The following is a 17,544-nucleotide window of genomic DNA, read 5'->3' as shown; positions in this document are numbered from 1 at the left end:
TGGTAGCTAAGTGAGCTCAAACATTCTGAAGGCTCTGGCTCAAAGGGGAGATATTGACCAAGTTCTCAGCACAAAGTTGATATATTTGCCCCAGAGGGACAGAGAAGACAGAGAGTAAGAGACAAGTACAAGAGACAGAGGGTGAAGGAGAAGGGAAAGGGAACAAGTGAGAGAGAGGAGGGGTATTTGTCCCACAGGGACAAAGGATTGTCTCTGGAGAGAGAGGAGACAAATGTGGCCCACAGGAAAATGGAAGTTTATAAAGGCAAAATGGGGAAAGCCCGTGTCAGGATGAGATGCTTAATTTTCATTGTACATGTCAATTAGGTGAACCAAATGTGGCTTTTGGTTGCTGGACTTTAATACTTTGATAGCTGGACCTTGCTAGTCAGCCTCAGGAGGAGGAAGTGGCTAAATAAGGGAATGGACCTTGGGAGCTAGCTTTTGGCATGGAATCTCAACAGTTTTTAGCAAAGAAGAGGGAATCGGGAAGAAGGACCAGGCCTGCCAGGGCCATGCTGCCCACACTTGAGCTGGCCAGAGTTCCTTCACTGATGACACCATATCATTCCACCAGACCTTGCTCTCTGGTCTACTGAAGAAACATACTCCAGAAACAGGCCATGGGCATCATCTCATCTCCTCTGAACCCTCAGGTGATCTTCTCTTATTCCCAAAATATGAAAGTATCTTATATTTTGGTATAGAGATTCACATGCATCGGCAAGAAGTGATTCAGACAGTTTATCAATCCTTCCACTATATTTTCCATTTTGGACGCTCTTATAACTGTTACACACTATCCCTGTAGAAATGAAGATTTCATTTCTGTGTCTGCATTTTCAGAGCGAGGACTAGTGGGATTTTAAGTCCTGGCTCATGCTCAGGTTGGGTTATTTTCTCCTTTTGTTGAATACTTTGTAGATCCTGGTTAATTCTGTTAGATGGACACTGGGCCAAGAGTCTCTCCACCTCTTCAGGTTGTCTCTCCACTTAGCTGCCGCCTTTACTGTGCAGAGCTATGTAGCATCACGAGCCCACATTCGCTGCTGGCCTTCTTTCCTGGGCTACTGGAACCGTTAGGGAACTCCTTACCCGTGCCCTCCCGTGTCCTGAAATGTTTCCCCTGATTTTATCTCTGACAGTTTCACAGTTTTAAGTCTTTGGTTACGGATTTGGAGTTGACTCTGGTGCGCACTGAGAAATAAGGCTCTTGTCTCCTTTTTTGTGTAGGAACTGGTTTCCCAGCTCTATTTGTTCATGTGTCTGTCTTTTCTCCCATGTGTATTTTTGGCGTATCTGTCAAAAACCCAGAGGCTGGAGTTGTGTGGGTCACTTCACCTGGGTCACTGACTTCTTCATCCTGTGTGCTTTGTGCAGGGGACAGGCTGGTTTTTATGGCCATGGGTCTGAAGGAGAAGATGGAAATCCTCTGCTCTTATTTTCAATAAAACTAGTTTTAGATTAATGTATTTGTGTGAACGGGTGTGGTGTAATGCCCAGATACCCTCCTGATGCCCAGGAGCTTAGATGCTAAGAGTCTTCCTCCTGCATGTCTTCCTGGTCTCTGGTGGAGGTCTGAACTTGACTCCTTTCCCTTGCAATCCAGAGGTGCATCCTACTCATCTTAGGGTGATTATCTGCCAGCTTCCCTTTTCTCAAACCTTGGTGTTAGCACTTCAGAAGCACTTTGATTATCTCCCAAACAGTAAAGAGCTGAATTTTGCTTTGCGAACTACTCAGAGTCCTCTTTAGCAATAATTCATTTTTATTGATACAAATAATGTTGTAACACAAATAATATAAGCCAGATGATGTTACAACCAAACATTACAGCCAAAATAATATAACCAAGACAGTATTTGCTAAAATGTTATAATAAAATTTTATGATGAAAATGATATAACTTTAGTATGTAATGCAACTTAATATGAAATATAATAATGTAATTTAAGTATTACCAAAATATTATAATGAAAATAACCTAACAAACATACCACAGCCAAAACATTACAATCAAAATGAATATTAAGCAGTTATAACAAAATAATATAGGCAAAATGGCATATACTAAAGACTGTAATAAAAATAACATAAAATTATAACCCAAATAATATAATGAAAATAACATAACAAATATAATAGATACATTATAAGCAAGTTGGCTTAACCAAAGTAATATTACCAAAACATAAAACACCAAATATAACCCAACTAAGACTTTAGGATGAAACAAATGTAACCAAAATATTATTGTAAAAATAACAAAATTACAACCAAAAGCATAAACAAACGATAAACAATTATAACAAAAATAAGAGTTAACGTGTAACCAAAACAGTATAACGAAGATAATGTGAACGATGTCAGCTGTGTCCCAGGTTTATGGGTCTTTGCTTTTCTGTTTTCAATCCTATGTCCACCTTGCCCTTGTCAAGTCTGTGGCACCTCCGTGACCTGGGGCTGCCCTATTTGTCCTGCGAGTCCATCTTTCTTCTTCGGCTTTCACCATTTTGTTCCCGGTGTTGGGAATCCACCCCTCACCTCTTCCTCACCCACTTTTGCTCTCTCGTTTGCAATCTGGGCTGTTCCCCAGTGGTAGCAGCCTTTCATGCGCTCCCCTTTCTCCTATCCTACTTTGATTATGCCTCAGGCCTCCACATCTTTATGCTCGGTGGGTCAGTACTTCCCATCAGCCCCCTGGGGAGATTTCTCCACCATCCTGTGGGATAAGCCATTACTGGATGACCTGGTGGACTATTTTGGAAACCGACTACAATTTCCAAAGACATTGCTTGCCCAGTGGGCGGGGCCGATTCTCATCTTCCGACTTCAGTCGTTCCTCCTTTCCTGGTCCCCTGCTACACCCCAGAGCTAAGGCACATGCTCTCCTGGATCCTTCATCCTGAAGGTTAAGGAGAGCCAGGGCTGGATGATGGGTTCTTCAGGTACCTGTATCATGGGAATAAACTCTAGCTTCTTGTTGGGGGAAGGAGGGGATGGCAGGGGTGAGCAGGAACTACAAGGAGAGAGAGTGTGTTGTTAGGATAGAAAAGGCAAATTCCTGCACATGAAGCTTATGGTGGAAAATGAGATGGGAGATTAGGGTCACTTCTCACTGTTCCAAGTGGTGAAACCAGAGTAGCCATGACTACTGATGCAGAGTCTTGAGACCCCTTGTGTATGTGTATGTGATTTTACCATTCTAGGAAAGTCCAGGGGATGAGGCAAAACTTCCTTTAAACTGGGTTTCTCTTAAAACTCGGGATTCCTGATTTCACCTTTTCTCTACCCTCTCCACTCCTTGGGACTGATGAGTCTCAGTCACAGCCTGTGGCATGGTAGGATGCCTAGTGGGTTGTTTTAGCACAACCGTATGCCAGGACAAAGAGACCCGTGAGCATCTCACTAGAGTTCTCCCTCTACTTTGAGTAAATCCAAATAGAAAGGGAAAATTCAGCCAAAGAGGGTGGTGTGCCTTGGAGCATGATGCTGACAGGGTTTTTCCTGTGCTATATAGTGGTTGTCTTCCTCACAGAATTCCCTGCTTCTTGCTCCATTTTGTTCCCTGCAGTCTCACTGTTCTCAGAGACAAGCGACGTCAGGACTTCAGTTGACACGTGACCCGACCTTATGATCTGATCACGTTCTCCATGGGCTCAGTTCAGAGAACCTTTCTCTATGTGGGTGTGAAACATACAAAGCCAGAGGTTAGAATTTCTTTTCTCTCCCAAGAGCCACACCATGAAGTCTCTTTACCAGAGTGGATTTCTCCGGTGTATTTTTCATCTAGGTATAGTTTAAAATGTCACCTGAGCTCAAACTGGACTTGTTGCCTAGACAATGAGAGTTTACATTTTTTTCCCCATGAGTTAAAAATAAAACACAACACAACAACAAAGGCATGTGGATTAAAACCCTGTGTCGTGGATTTTGTGGTCCTGTGACACGATGGCTGGAGAACCGAGGTATACTTTCTGTATCTCGGTGGTGCTTATGCGTTTCCTCTCATGTCTACACAGCTCCGAATACTGCTTCAGGGACCCAGAGGACAGAGCTAGCCCATGCATGTGGAGCCCCTGGCTAGGACCTCCACTCACCTGGCTCATGTGCAGCCTCACACTCCACGACCCTGCTGATGGTTCCCAGGCCTGGGAATCTAAGGGGTGCCCTGGCGCACCCGGCTCCAGACCCAGTGGTGTGGGTTCTGGTTCTGGATCTGAGAGGGAGATAAAGTGAGTCCAGGCGGATGAGCCCATCCTTGCTCTTCCCTGGGCAGGACCCTGTCTACCCACTCCCCTAGCTGAACCCTGGCAGACCTCTACACACTGCTCTGGTGTGACCCAGGCTCGGTAATCCATGGCTTGGAAGAAATCCTTCTGCAGCTTCAGGAAATCCTTGTATAAGTCTTGCCAGGTGTCTCTGCCCAGCAAGAATTGGAAGATGCTTCTCTTGGATATGGGGTCATCCTCTTCCATGTCACAGGCGACGTAGCTGCCACGGGGGGAGGGGAGCACATATCCCTAACTGTGACAGTTGGACTCAGGTGGAGCTGGTGGGAGTACATAGTTGAGGGAGGGGGTAGGGAAGTGGTCCACGTAGGTTGACCTCGGTCTAGACCGTTCCCAGAGCATCCTGTACACAGAGCCCGCTTACTTCTCAGCTTAAGAAAAGCAAACTTTGTTTCCCAGGAACTCCCTCCTTCTCAAGTTCTCAACTTTCAGGACCCTCTCCTTCCTCCCCCCGGTCCCTTGAAAATTTCAACTACTCTGGTTTAAGGGTCACCACTCGGTCCTGATGGAGTGATAGAAGCTGTGTGAGTTGGGATTAGGACAGACTGAGAACTTGTCCCCAGGAGATGCTCACAGGGCTAGGAAGAAGTGGATCCTGTTGTAGAGATGTCCAGGAAGCCCAACTCGACCAAAGTACTCCACCACCATAGACAGCAGGTACTGTGTGGTGAGAGAGCTGGTGAGAGGAGGCAGGTGGTAAAACAAGAGGACAAGAAATCACAGTGGAGCCTGGACCTTCTGCAACCGATTGCCATACCCAGTGATGCACGGAATGAGAGTCTGCAAGACACTTGCTTTGTGGGTATGAGCTGACTGGGAAATCATAAAGGAACTGGGGGCGTATAATAGCAGTGGGCAGTAGCAGACTTGGGTTATCCTGGGCTCCCACCTTCTATTGTTGTCTGTCTGTCCTTTAAGGGCTGTGACTGTAGCATGTGTGAGGTTATAGGTACCTTGTCAGTCACCCTGAAGAAAATGTCAGCTGCCAAGAAGCTCTGGACCACAGGATCCTCTGCAAAGGAAGCAATTAGGAGAGGGACTTAGAGCTCCTATCTGGTTGCCCTAGTGTGTGATTGTGGGGTCCCTCTTTCCAGCGGACATTTTAGGAGCAGTCTGTGGCCTCCAGACTTCTACCCCTGAGGTGACTCCTTAGAGGAAGCAGGACCTCTCCTAAGGTTATAACCTTCACATCAAGAACATAGTTTGTTCCTGCCATTGACACACTCACGTTGTTTTTGCATGTTGAATTTTGTTGTTGATTCTTGAGCTTGGTCAGTGATGACATTTGATACTTTTCCTCGCTGAAGGGATTTAACATAGCTCTCGGCGTTAAATTTTACTGCAACAACTCAGGTGCGGCCTTAGATGTCTAGGAATGCACAGTCTGTCCATTTACCATATTGGGACTGTGCCAAGATTGGGACCTGCCTGTATGACGACTGAATCCTTGGGCAGAGGAGAGCTCCTAGCTCCATGCTTACAGTCTCCCTCCACCCCTTCTTCCCTGGATGTTCTTGCTCCCTGAGGTAGTGACCAACTCTGCCTGATGCACGGCAGCTTAGCTCTACTCAGAGCTGCTCCCAGAAGGCACCCTTTTCTGGTGAAAACCTGTGCTTGAAGTGTCCAGTGTGTCCTCTGCAACTTCCCTGACCCTCAGAAGGGGCGCTGTCTTAACGGAGCACTCTTAAGTGGCTAAAACATTCCATCCTTCTGCCATCCAGCATGGCTCCTTAGAGCCACATGCAAGTATTGAACACTGGAATGCAGTGGAGGCTGAGGAGCTGAATGGATCTGGTTTAACTCGTTTAAAAATGTGTAAATAACTGACTATGGCTGGTAGATTCTGTCTGTGCCGGGTAATATACTTAGATGTTGTTCCCAACCTGCCACACTTGATACACACTCGATACCAGATCCATGACCTGATGTCACCTTGGAGAAACTCTCTGCCTTACTGGTTTCATGGAGCTCTCCTGTCATTATCTTTGCCCACATCTAGGTGCCGTGGCCTTCTGAGGCTCTCCCGTGACACTAACAGAGCTGATAGCAACTTTATTTTGTAAATATTTGGGTACTAGAGCATCCCAAAAGCCAGATCAGTATTGCTTTCTGTTGTCTTCTTTCTGTCACAGAAAGAAAACACATCCACATAACCCTAGGGCCTTTCATCCGTGTTACCTGGAGTCCCATGAGCACTCTGGGGAACACTTTGGGGAGCACTCTTGGGAGTATTCTGACTCTGGGGAGCACTCTAGGGAGGTTGGAACCATTGCTCCCCACACTTCTCAATTTTGAGAGTTGGCCCCAAGTATCTAATCCTCAGTAGGAACCCACCCAGAAGTCGGTAGAAGGCTTCGAGGTCCTCAGGGCGGTAGCTGGGTCTTCTCTTCTTGTTTATTATGAGTTTTGTCCCCTCCATACGGTCCACAGTCCATATGCTCTTCTTCTCCCTTCTAGGGAACTTGAGCTCTGAGGCAGTTCCAGGGGCAGCTTCAGAGGTGGCTGTGTTGGAAGCCTGAATGCTGCTCCCCTGGGTAGCTGTGGAAACAAAACTTCTCAGTAACCATGGATGTGAGCATGCTGCAAACACTGGCAACTTCCTGACCATTGTTCAGGAATTTATCACTCCATGAGGGCTAAATGCTGGGTATTTATACAGGGACTAGAACGGACATATACCTGCTTTGGCATCCACAAGTGTCTTTGTTTTGTGGACCCTCTTCCTTTTGGTTCGATGCACAGGGACGTCCCCTGCAGAGGCATCACTGGAGGCAAGAATGATACAGGCTTCTGGATCTGCAAGAAGAAACCTCACATGACCACGAGAGGGACAACCTGGACATGGTTGGGCTCTTCCCTTCTCAGAATTCCATGTGCTAGCTGGCGACATCTGGGAGGAATGGCTTTCACCCATCTACAAAGGAGACTAGACCCTGAGTTACAATGAAATATGGATTATTCTGCCTGCAAGACACTCCCATGAAGACAAAAGATTTGTAGATCTTTCATCTACTATAGCTACAAAAGTGAAGAACAAAATCAATGTCCTAGATCACTGGGACAGCCCTTGCTATGACTCTGTAGAACTTGATTTAGGATAGTTTGGAAAGAGGGAGGGACTAGGCATAGTGGTGTGCTCTTTCAAGCTTCATTTCTACTTGGACAAGAATGTGAAGGGGCAGACACATACCTGTCTTGATATTCTCCAGTTTACTTTTTCTTTGGCCCTTCTTCCTCTTGGTTCTCTGTTCAGGGACATCCCCTGCAGAAGCATCGCTGGAGGCCAGAATACTGCTGACTTGTGCTGCTGCAGGAACAGAAGACCACACGTGACCATGAGAGGAACCTGCATGGCCAATGCTAGGCTCTTCCCTTCTCAAGCATATTGAGGAATTTACATGTAACACCTGAGGACAGCAAGAGGAAAGCTTCCCCCACCCCCACAACCTTATATACTTATCTACAAAGGTGGCTTTGAACTGAATTCCTACCCACCTTTTTTTGCCAGGCAAATACTATCCCCTGGCACATGTTTCATTGAATCATTCTGCTTGCAGGACACCTTTTGGGAGACAGGTGACGTCTCTGATCTTCTGTCTGTTATTGTGACAAACATGAGCAAGAACTGACCACCTGGCTCAGCGGAACACCCCTTGCCGTGGCCCCTGAAGACCGTGACTCAGAATAGGTGGGAAAGGGGGAGGGGCTATGCTGTTCCACTCTGCATTCTTCTGGGGACCAGGGGTGAAAGCACCAAGGGTCACACACACACCTATTGTTGCTCTCACAGACAGTTTTTTCTGTTGACCTTTCGTTGGCCTCTGAAGCCTTGGTGTGGTGTCTGAGGCAACTGGTGTGGCCATAATGGAATCCTGTTGTCTTTGGTTTCCCAACCAAGGAAGCAGCCCCTGTCTGATTCAACCCCAGGCTCTCTCTGTATAACCTTCTTTTTCTAAAACAGAAGAATAATACAAGTAGCAATAGTGGTTAAATAGTTAATGGAGCTGAAGTTTTTTTTTTTTTTTTCTTTTTAGTGATGGGACTTGAGCGTAGAACTTCACACACACCGGGGAAGTGCTTCACCATGGAGTTCTATGTCATCATTCCTGGTTTTTTATTTCAGTTTTTAAAAAATAGTTTTAAAATTTATTTATTTCTTTTATGTATGAGTGTTCTCTCTGCATGTACACCTGTGTGCCAGAAGAGGGCATCAGATCCTATTACAGATGGTTGTGAGTCATCATGTAGTTGCTGGGAATTGAACTCAGGACCTGTGAAAGAACAGCCAAGTGCGCTTAACCAAGGAGTCATCTCTCCAGCCCTCATTTTTGATCTGTTATGAAGCTAGAGTTTAATCTGTACATAAAGAAAGCCTTGTTTAGTCCTTGTAATCTGTGAAGGACTGTAATTCTCCTGCTTTACACATGAGAAGGTGGACTTGCATAGGGTGTGTCCCCTGACTCTAGCTAGGCCCCTGTGGATTTGCCAATGGGAAGAATGCTGTTGTCAGTCATGTTTCCAGTAGGGTCAGTGTAGATTGTCCTGAAGCTCTTTGTATTTTAATGTTAATTCCACTTCCCCAAGAAGGGCTGCCTAGTCAAATACTCTTGAGGTGACTTCAACTGAACCTTCCCATTTTAATTAGTAAAATAAAGGAAAGCCAGTGACTGAGCAGGGCCAGGGAGGTAAAGAGGGCTGAGAGGTCTGAAGAGGTCAGAGGATGGAGGGAGGAGGTCATGGCAAGGTGGAGGTTCTCAAGGACCAGCTAGACCTAGGTGATATTAATTGGCGTTAAATAGCTATGAACATTAAGGATTTTATAGGTCTAGTATCTCACATAGAAGGGAAGTTTGTATCTTTGTTTATTTGATGTAATATTGTTGTGTAGAGGGTTTGTGGATTGAGAGTTGAATATATAAACTTGTATGAAAAGCTATCAGGCTGTAGAGTTGTATTTATGTGGGATTTTGGGGTAGAGAAACACCCTGGGACAGAGGCAGAGAACAAGCGGTAGAAAACCGCCAGGGAAGGGAGTTGAGCAACAAATTAGGCTCAGGTTGGGCTCCAGAGTGCATGGGGCTTTGTATCAGGGTTGGGCCTGAGGAGTGAGACCTCAGGGATGGTAAAGAGATAAAACATTTTTTTATTTTTTAATATTTACTACAACAGATCAGGTTGGATGATTTTACACACCCATTTTCTTTACTATCACCTCTTTGCATATCTCCATGAATTATTATAAATTCACAGGCAATTAAATCTTAAAAATACAACCCGTATGGCCCACACCATCCTCCTTGTGGCTCCTTCTCAAGGGCAGCTATTGGTGAACAAGATTCCTCTCGACTGTCCTCCCTGTTTTCACTCTCTCGTCTTTTGCTCACATTATTTCTTGTTCTGTTACCTTAATCTAAAACCCTTTCTGTTCCCACAGTATCACCAGATGTCCATCCCGAGACTCCCAGGGGATCCCTGATGTACTCCAAGACTCTCTGAAGGAACACAGCTTAGCATCTGACATTCAGTGTAGCACAGTGTTGGGTGACACTCACCCGTGTGAACACCTGCTCTGCTCTCTCAAGATCTAGGCCTTCAAGGCATATTCAGAGCTTACCCAGAGCTCAGTCTTACAACTGTGAGGAGGGCGGTGATGGTAGCTAAGTGAGCGCAAACATTCTATAGGTCCTATTGACATCACACTGTTCCATCAGAACTTGCTTTGTGTTAAAGAAACGCACCAAGAAACAGGCCATGGGCATCCAGGGTAAAAAAGATGGATATCTGTCTCCTCTGGACAATCAAGCGATCGTCTCTTGTCCCAAAGTTCTTTTTAGGCTTCACCTTGTGCCTAAGTAGACTGTTTAAGAATACAAATGAAATGGCTCCTGAAAGAGCAGATTCAGAACACACAATTGAGCCCTGTCCTCTCATCCGTATTACAAAGCTATGCACACAGTTTACTTTGTTGTTTTATTTGGGTTTTTTTTCTATCATGATACAATCAATAATCTTTCGAACCTTATATGTTAATACTAAGATTGGTATACAGCCTCAGAACTTATACGTAGAGATTGATCACACATCACATTCTCCAAATTATCTCCTCAGGAGAGAGGCTTAACCAGTTCAGTACCCAAGGGAAGTGGAGATTGGTGGACGTTACCAACCTTAATTGGGTTTTTCATATTGACAAGCTCATGCTTATGAGTCTGTATTTACTACTGTGCAGCTTGTATGTCTTGTGTGTGCTTTTGTGATCTCTATTACGACGTACACAATTCTGTGACAAGGAGTCATCGTGGTTCTCAAAGGATTCTGTTTCCCTGACGTCCCTGGCAACCTTTAATTTAATCTGTGTACAAAAGTGAGAGCATGACCGCTCCAAGGTATGGTCGAGTGGGATGTTTTCATTGTAGATCTGAGGGAGAATTCCTCCAGAGGCATTTGGAAGAATCCAGGGTTCTTTCTGGTTTTTTTTTCCATTAATCAATTAATTTATTTTATATCCCAATCGAAGTTCCCCCCATTCCAGTCTCTCCCTCATAAGAGTCCCTCCCCCAAGGCCCTCTCCCATTCTCCTCTGAGAGGGTGCCCCCTCCCTCTACCTTGGCACATCAAATCTCAACAAGGTTAGGCGCATCCTCTCCCACTGAGGCAGCCCCATAGGGGATGGATTCCACAGACAGGCAACAGCTTTAGGGACAGCCCATGCTCCAGCTGTTTGAGGACCCACATGGAGACTGAACTGCCTACATATGTTCCCAGGGTGTCTTGGTCCAGCCCATGTATGCACTTTGGTTGGTGGCTCAGGTTAGTTGACTCTGTTGGTCTTCCTATGGAGTTCCTTTTCTCTTCAGGGCCTTCAACTCTTCCTCCACTTCTTCCATAAGAATCCTCAGCCTACATGAGTTGTTTGTCTGTGTGTCTCTAGCATGGGCTAGAGATTGCCTCCACCTCACCCCCACCCCATACCTGCATATTTTCATTTAATCTCATGGCCCTCTCTCCTGTCTCTCCTCATACCTGATCCTGAACCCTGGATTCCTCTCTCCATCCACTCCCCCAGTTTCTTCCATCTCTCTGCTTCCTGTGACTATTTTATTTCCCTTTCTAAGTGAGATTCAAGCAATTCCCAACTTCATATGGAAAACTGAAAAAAATCCATGATTGCTAAAACAATCCTGAATAATAAAAGAACTTCTGGAGGAATCACCATCCCTGATCTCAAGCTGTACTACAGAGCAGTATTGATAAAACAAAACAAAACCGAATGGTATTGGCATAGAAATAGACAGGTTGATAAATGGAATCAAACTGAAGACCCAGAAATAAACCCATATACCTATGTACACTTTACTTTTGACAGAGAAGCCAAAACAATACAATAGAAAAAAAAGAGCATCTTCAACAAATGGTGCTAGTATAACTTGATGTCTACATGTAGAAGAATGAAAATGGATCTAGATTTATCACCCTGTGCAAAACCCAAGTCCAAGTGGATCAAAGACCTCAATATAAAAGCAGATACACTAAATATAATTGAAGAGAAAGTGGGAAATAGCCTTGACTCATTGTTACAGGAGATAGTTTCCTGAACAGAACTCCAATGGCTCAGGCTCTAAGATTAATTACTGATAAATGGAACTTCATGAAACTGAAATGCTTCTGTAAAGCAAAGGATACCATCAATAGGACAAAATGACAGCCTACAGATTGGGAAGATCTTCACCAACCCTACATCTGACAGAGGGATAATATCAAAGAACTCAAGAAGCTAGACTCCAATAACCCATATAACTCAAAATTTTAAAGATGAAGTACAGAGCTAAGCAGAGGATTCTGAACAGAGGAATTTCTAATGGCCAAGAGGCACTTAAGGAAATGTCTAAAGTCCTTAGTTGTCAGAAAAATACAAATCAAAATGACCCCAAGATTCCATCTTACCCAGGTCAGAATGGATAAGATCAAACACTCAGGCAACACAGATGCTGGCAAGGATGCAGAAAAGGGGAACACTCCTCTGTTGCTGGTGGGACTACAAACTTGTACAACTACTCTGGAAATCAATCTGGTAGTTTCTCAGAAAACTGAAAACAATTCTACCAGAAAACCCAGCTATACTACTTCTGACCATATACCGAAAAGATGTCCCAATATGCTCAACTATGTTTATTGCAGCTTTATTTGTAATAGCCAGAAACTGGAAACAACCCAGATGTCCCATAATGAAAGAAAGGATACAGAAAATGTGGTTCATTTACATAACGAAATGGCAGGGTACTATAGGAGTGATAAGCTAGGGGTAGGGAAGCCTAGAAACTGGAGAAGTTTAGGGTAGGAGGTGGGGTGAGAAAAGTCATAGATGCTGGAGGCCAGCGGATGCTTTGGTAATAGGTACCAAAGATGGCCATTCATCCTGAGGGTTTTTGTTTGTTTTGTTTTGTGACCCGACAATTGGCAACTCTATAATTTTGCTTTTATTCCAGCACCAGAATATTACGTAACTAGAAATCAGAAAGTATATAGCCTGGGTTTAGCATTTTCCCTCAGGAACATTCTCTGAGACCTATCTAAATAATCGAAGAATCAGTAGTTAATTCCTCTTTAGCACGCCAAGATCATATTGTCACATAACTGGTACATAAATGGTCATCCTCTGGTAATGAAACCAAACCCTGACAGTGGAGGGCAGGAGGGCAGACTCAGGTGGTGAAGGTGCTTGCTGCCAGCTAGCCTGATGGCATTTCCCTTGTCAAGCAGCTTAACGACCTAAGTCTCTAAAACCCACATGACAGAAGCAGAGATCAACACCTACAAGTTGTTCTGGCCTCCACATTACATTGTGTGACACACATATACACCAAGATACACACAAACACTGACACACACACACACACACACACACACACTAACACAGATATGGGGTGAGAGGGGAGAGAGGGAGAAAAAGAGGCTAGGCATCTGGAGGTGCTCAGTGGTAGAGTGAGTTCTGTGCCTAGCATACAGGGGCCCTTTGTCGAATCTCCTACTCTGCAAAAAAAGAAACATGCAAAGGTTCATTTCATATCAGTCCACGGTTGTTTGGCCATATTGTCAGGCCAAGGCAATCTGTCACTGCAGGGACTGTGAGGCAGACCATGATGCTTCCCTCGTGATGGCTGGGAAGTAAACGGAAAGGAAAAACTCCACAACCCCCTAGAAGGTGCCCAGACTCAGCCTTTTTCAAGGACTCACACCTCCAAGTAAGCCTCACTTTTTAAATGTCCCACTTAGAAAGTTGGAGAACAGGCTTTAACACATGGCCTCCTGGGCTCCTGCAGATCTCAGCCACCCCAAAGCAAATTTATCCTGTAAGCCCTGCCAGGATTTGCTCTAGAATGACCAACCATTTTGCTTTCCCATCAGCAGTGGATGAACAACTTGCTTTACTTTATGGATAGCCTCTCACAATACTAATATTTACCCGTTATATGGATAAGTATATTTTCCATATACTTATCTATGTGTCCTTTTGTAGGAAATGTTTGGCCATGCCTTTTCTAATTTAGTTGTTTCCTTCTTATTATTAAGATTTGTTTGCAAATGTGTGTCTGTGTGTGTGCATGTGTGTATGTGTGTGTGCATGTGTGTATGTGTATGTGTGAAAGTATATATGTTTGTGCATGTGTGTGTGTGTGTGTGTGTGTGTGTGTGTGTGTGTGTGTGTGTATGTAGGCCAGAGGTGGATGTCACCATCTTCCTCAATTGCTTCTTCATTTTATTTTTGGGGGCCAGGACCTCGCAGTGATCTTGGAGCTCTCTGTCTTGAATAGGCCAGACAGGCTAGTGAGCCCCTTGGATCTGCTGTCTCTTTGATACTGGTGTTACAGATGTTGACCACCAAGCCTTGCTTTTTACATGAGTGCCAGAGAACCAAATTCTTGTCTTTGTGTTTCTTTTTTCAGTCTCATCCCCTCAGCCCCCTTTGTACCCTTTCCATAATATCGATACAAATCCTTTGTCAGCTTTGTAATTCGCCAATCTTTCCCCTTGGCCCAGAACGCATCTATGTCTTCCCCATAAAGGTCTCTCACAGAGCCATAGTTGTAAATTGCATGAAATGAAGATTATTTTTATGTTTCGCCTTGTTTCAGTGTGCTAAGAACTCTACCTATTCCTAGCTTCCGAAGATTTTTCCTTTGTGTGTCTGTATTTAGTTCTGTGGAATTATATTTGAAGATCACTGCTAAGTCCACAACCCTGTATGAGTTCACTGTAAGTGGCTTGCATCGATCTGAGAGGCGTGGGTTGATTTAGTTTTTCACTGTGGAATTACTCTTGAGCCAGCGTAGGTTTTGACAAAGCTCTCTTTGCCTTTCCCCTTTGTCACGGTTCTGTTTCTGAGATGGGCTTGGTGGCACATACCTGTAGTCCTACGGGCTGAACAATGGTGTGGCTACCTAGAGACAGGACCTACATGTGGATCTCGGAGCTGCAGCTTGGGCTAGGAGGTGAGGGAGGCTCTGTAAGGGCCAAATGCTAATCTTGTGGCCCCACAACTTCTCTAGAATGCTGCTGTTTGCATCATATGGAAAGGGGGTAAGAAGCTGTGAAGCTGTGACTACAACAGCCTTACACACCCCCATAGCACGTGGCTAGCCTGACAGTGAATCTGATATGCTGCCCTAACACAGAGAACAATCAAGGTGTTCAGCAAGAACATTGACAGAGGCAGTTACCAAGGGCTGTTGTTAGGTAGTAAGCAGTATGAAGTAAATTCAGTGAGGATCTCTAGACTGGACAGAAAAGCTGGCTCCAAGGCTATATGGAAGCTAACTGTGAAGGCATTAGTGAGTTACATGTGAGTGGATGGGGAAGAAAAAGCATAGTGACATCCAGAGTAGTGTGTGTGTGTGTGTGTGTGTGTGTGTGTGTGTGTGTGTGTGCTGGGGGAGTCACACAGAGGCCTGGTTCATTGCACAGAGAGGAGTGATTGTGAACACTCAGGGGGATCATTGACACTTGGAGGATGGACTATTGGCACACAGAGAGGACCATTGGCACATGGAGGAAGGACCATCAGCACAAAGGGGATCACTGATGGAGAGGAGCACTGGCACATGGAAAGAGGAGCACTGGCAGAGAAGAATATTGGCACATGGAGGAAGGACCATTCGCATGAGAGTTGTAGCTTTCTGGGGACCATGTGCCAATTGAGATGTCACTGTAGATTGGCATGGGGAGAGGGAACCCTGGTCAGAGGGAGCCTTTGGTAAATGGAGGCTTCTTCCAACAGGCCTTAAAGACTTTACATTTATTATTATTATTATTATTATTATTATTATTATTATTATTATTATTATTATTATTATTATTATTATTATTATCTTATTAATTTTACATAGATGGCCCTGTCTGTCTGTCTGAATGTCCACCACAGAACATAGCCATGGTGTAAGTAGGCCTCATTTTTTTGCCCATCATTTGTGTAAAAGACCAAAAATTAATTTTTTTTTTCATTTAGGTAGAAGAGATTTTCAGGCTTGAGAATGGGAGGAGAAAGTAGTACTCTATTCGTACTGTTGTCCTGGAATGTAAGCTTAAAAAAAAAGAAAAAAGAAATTCAAGAACCCTCAGTTCCCGCACTAACACAACAAAATCTCTCTCTCTCTCTCTCTTTTTTTTTTAATCCACTGACCCTGGGCTCCATGGCAGGACTGGCTAAAGCATGATTATTTGTTACCTACAAAGGTCTATGAGAACATGTCAAGCCCTGATGGGGTCATGGGACATGTTTAGGGTGGCTTAGAGTGCCCCCTAGTGGGACAGGGTCCAAAATGCAGCATCTCTGCAGCCTAGCTGCAGTGTAGAAATCCAGGACACTGTAGGGCCACCAACAGAGGGCCCTAATGGAGAATGTGATTAGACAGGTAGATTATGATTGTGAAAATGTCACCATCTTACATGTTTAATAGGCAGGAATTTTCTTTATGTCTCCTATAAATGAGCCAGCTGCTTGGTTACTTCACACTTCACAGAGAAGGACAAACCAGCCCCGTTTTGCTTCTCACCTTGAGCAGTGGTCGAGGATCCAAGTCTTACAATCGGAGTTTCCCAAGGACTTTAACCTCTGTGTGAGTCCCTTTGCAAGCTGATATCCACATACACTCCTCTTAAGCATCATCTCCACAGGGATGCTTTCTCAGGCAGACAGCTCTGCCTCTTTCTTCCTTTCTGAAACATTATACTCAGTTCATAGCATGGCTGTATGTTTGTTTTCTACATCCTCCATTTGAGTGTGAGCCAGGTGGGCACAGAGACAAGGCTGACTTAGATATTGTGTTGTTAGTCCACAAGACTGGCCCATAGTAGGCATCCATTAGTGAGTGAATGATTGCTTTCTGTGGGTGAGGCTGAGGTTTCTCATGGGTCTTTAGTGGCTGCTTTTGTCTAAATGTAAGCGCTGGATGTTGTTCCCTCTGTGACACCACTGAATGTTTAAGTCTCCCTTTGCCTCATTTGTTCAACTCCACCCATGGCACCCTCTTTCTGTGCCTCACTACAGATGGTCCTGAAGCTGTCTGTATTTTAATGTTAATTCCCATTTCCCCAAGAAGGGCTGCCTAGTCATATGACTCCAACTGAACCTTCCCATTGTAATTAGTAAAATAAAGGAAAACCACTGACTGGGTGGTATGAAGGATGTGGAGAGAGCTAAGAGGTTTGAGGAGGTCAGAGGATGGAGGGTGGAGGTCGTGGCAACATGGAGTTTCCCAAGACCAGCTAGACCCAGGCGATATTAATTGGCATTAAATAGCTATGAACATTAAGGATTTTATAGGTCTAGTATCTCATATAGAAGGGCAGTTTGTATCTTTGTCTATTTGATGTAATCTTGTTGTGTAGAGGTTTTGTGGATTGAGAGTTGAACCTATAAACCTGTATGAAAAGTTATCGAGCTGTAGAGTTCTATTTATGTGGGATTTGGGGGTAGAGAAACACCCCAGGACAGAGGCAGAGAACAGGCGGTAGGAAGCCGCCAGGGAAGGGGACTTGAGTGGACAACTTGGGCCGTGGAGGCTCAGACTGGGCTCCAGAGGTGGATGGGGCTCCGTATCAGGGTTGGGTCTGAGGAGTGACACCTCAGGGCCGGTAAAGACATAAATAGTTAAAATAATTTAAAATATTTACTGTAACACCTCTCAGTGTTCTGCCTCTGCTGAGAGAGCTGAAAGAGGCACTTCAGGTGTGCGAGTGGAGCCTTGTGTTCTCG

The 17,544-nt window shown here is 44.7% G+C and overlaps 1 protein-coding gene across 1 annotated transcript; it reads right to left on the bottom strand.

Moving 5' to 3' along the window:
• Window positions 1-4,159: 4,159 nt before the first annotated feature.
• Window positions 4,160-8,155, bottom strand: LOC308431510 (uncharacterized protein; the record flags this gene model as incomplete). Its single annotated transcript, XM_080931015.1, has 9 exons — window positions 4,160-4,219; window positions 4,320-4,494; window positions 4,867-4,952; window positions 5,246-5,304; window positions 6,627-6,830; window positions 6,972-7,088; window positions 7,483-7,599; window positions 7,788-7,889; window positions 8,059-8,155. The coding sequence occupies 9 exons, from the start codon at window positions 8,153-8,155 to the stop codon at window positions 4,160-4,162; spliced, it is 1,017 nt and encodes a 338-aa protein (XP_080787141.1).
• Between the last annotated feature and the right edge of the window lie 9,389 nt (window positions 8,156-17,544).

The sequence above is a fragment of the Micromys minutus genome (assembly GCF_963924665.1).
Source record: "Micromys minutus genome assembly, chromosome: 17".
Classification (NCBI taxonomy): Eukaryota; Metazoa; Chordata; class Mammalia; order Rodentia; family Muridae; genus Micromys; species Micromys minutus.
The sequence above is the reverse complement of the archived record's forward strand: the minus strand, read 5'-3'. Positions and strand labels throughout refer to the sequence as shown.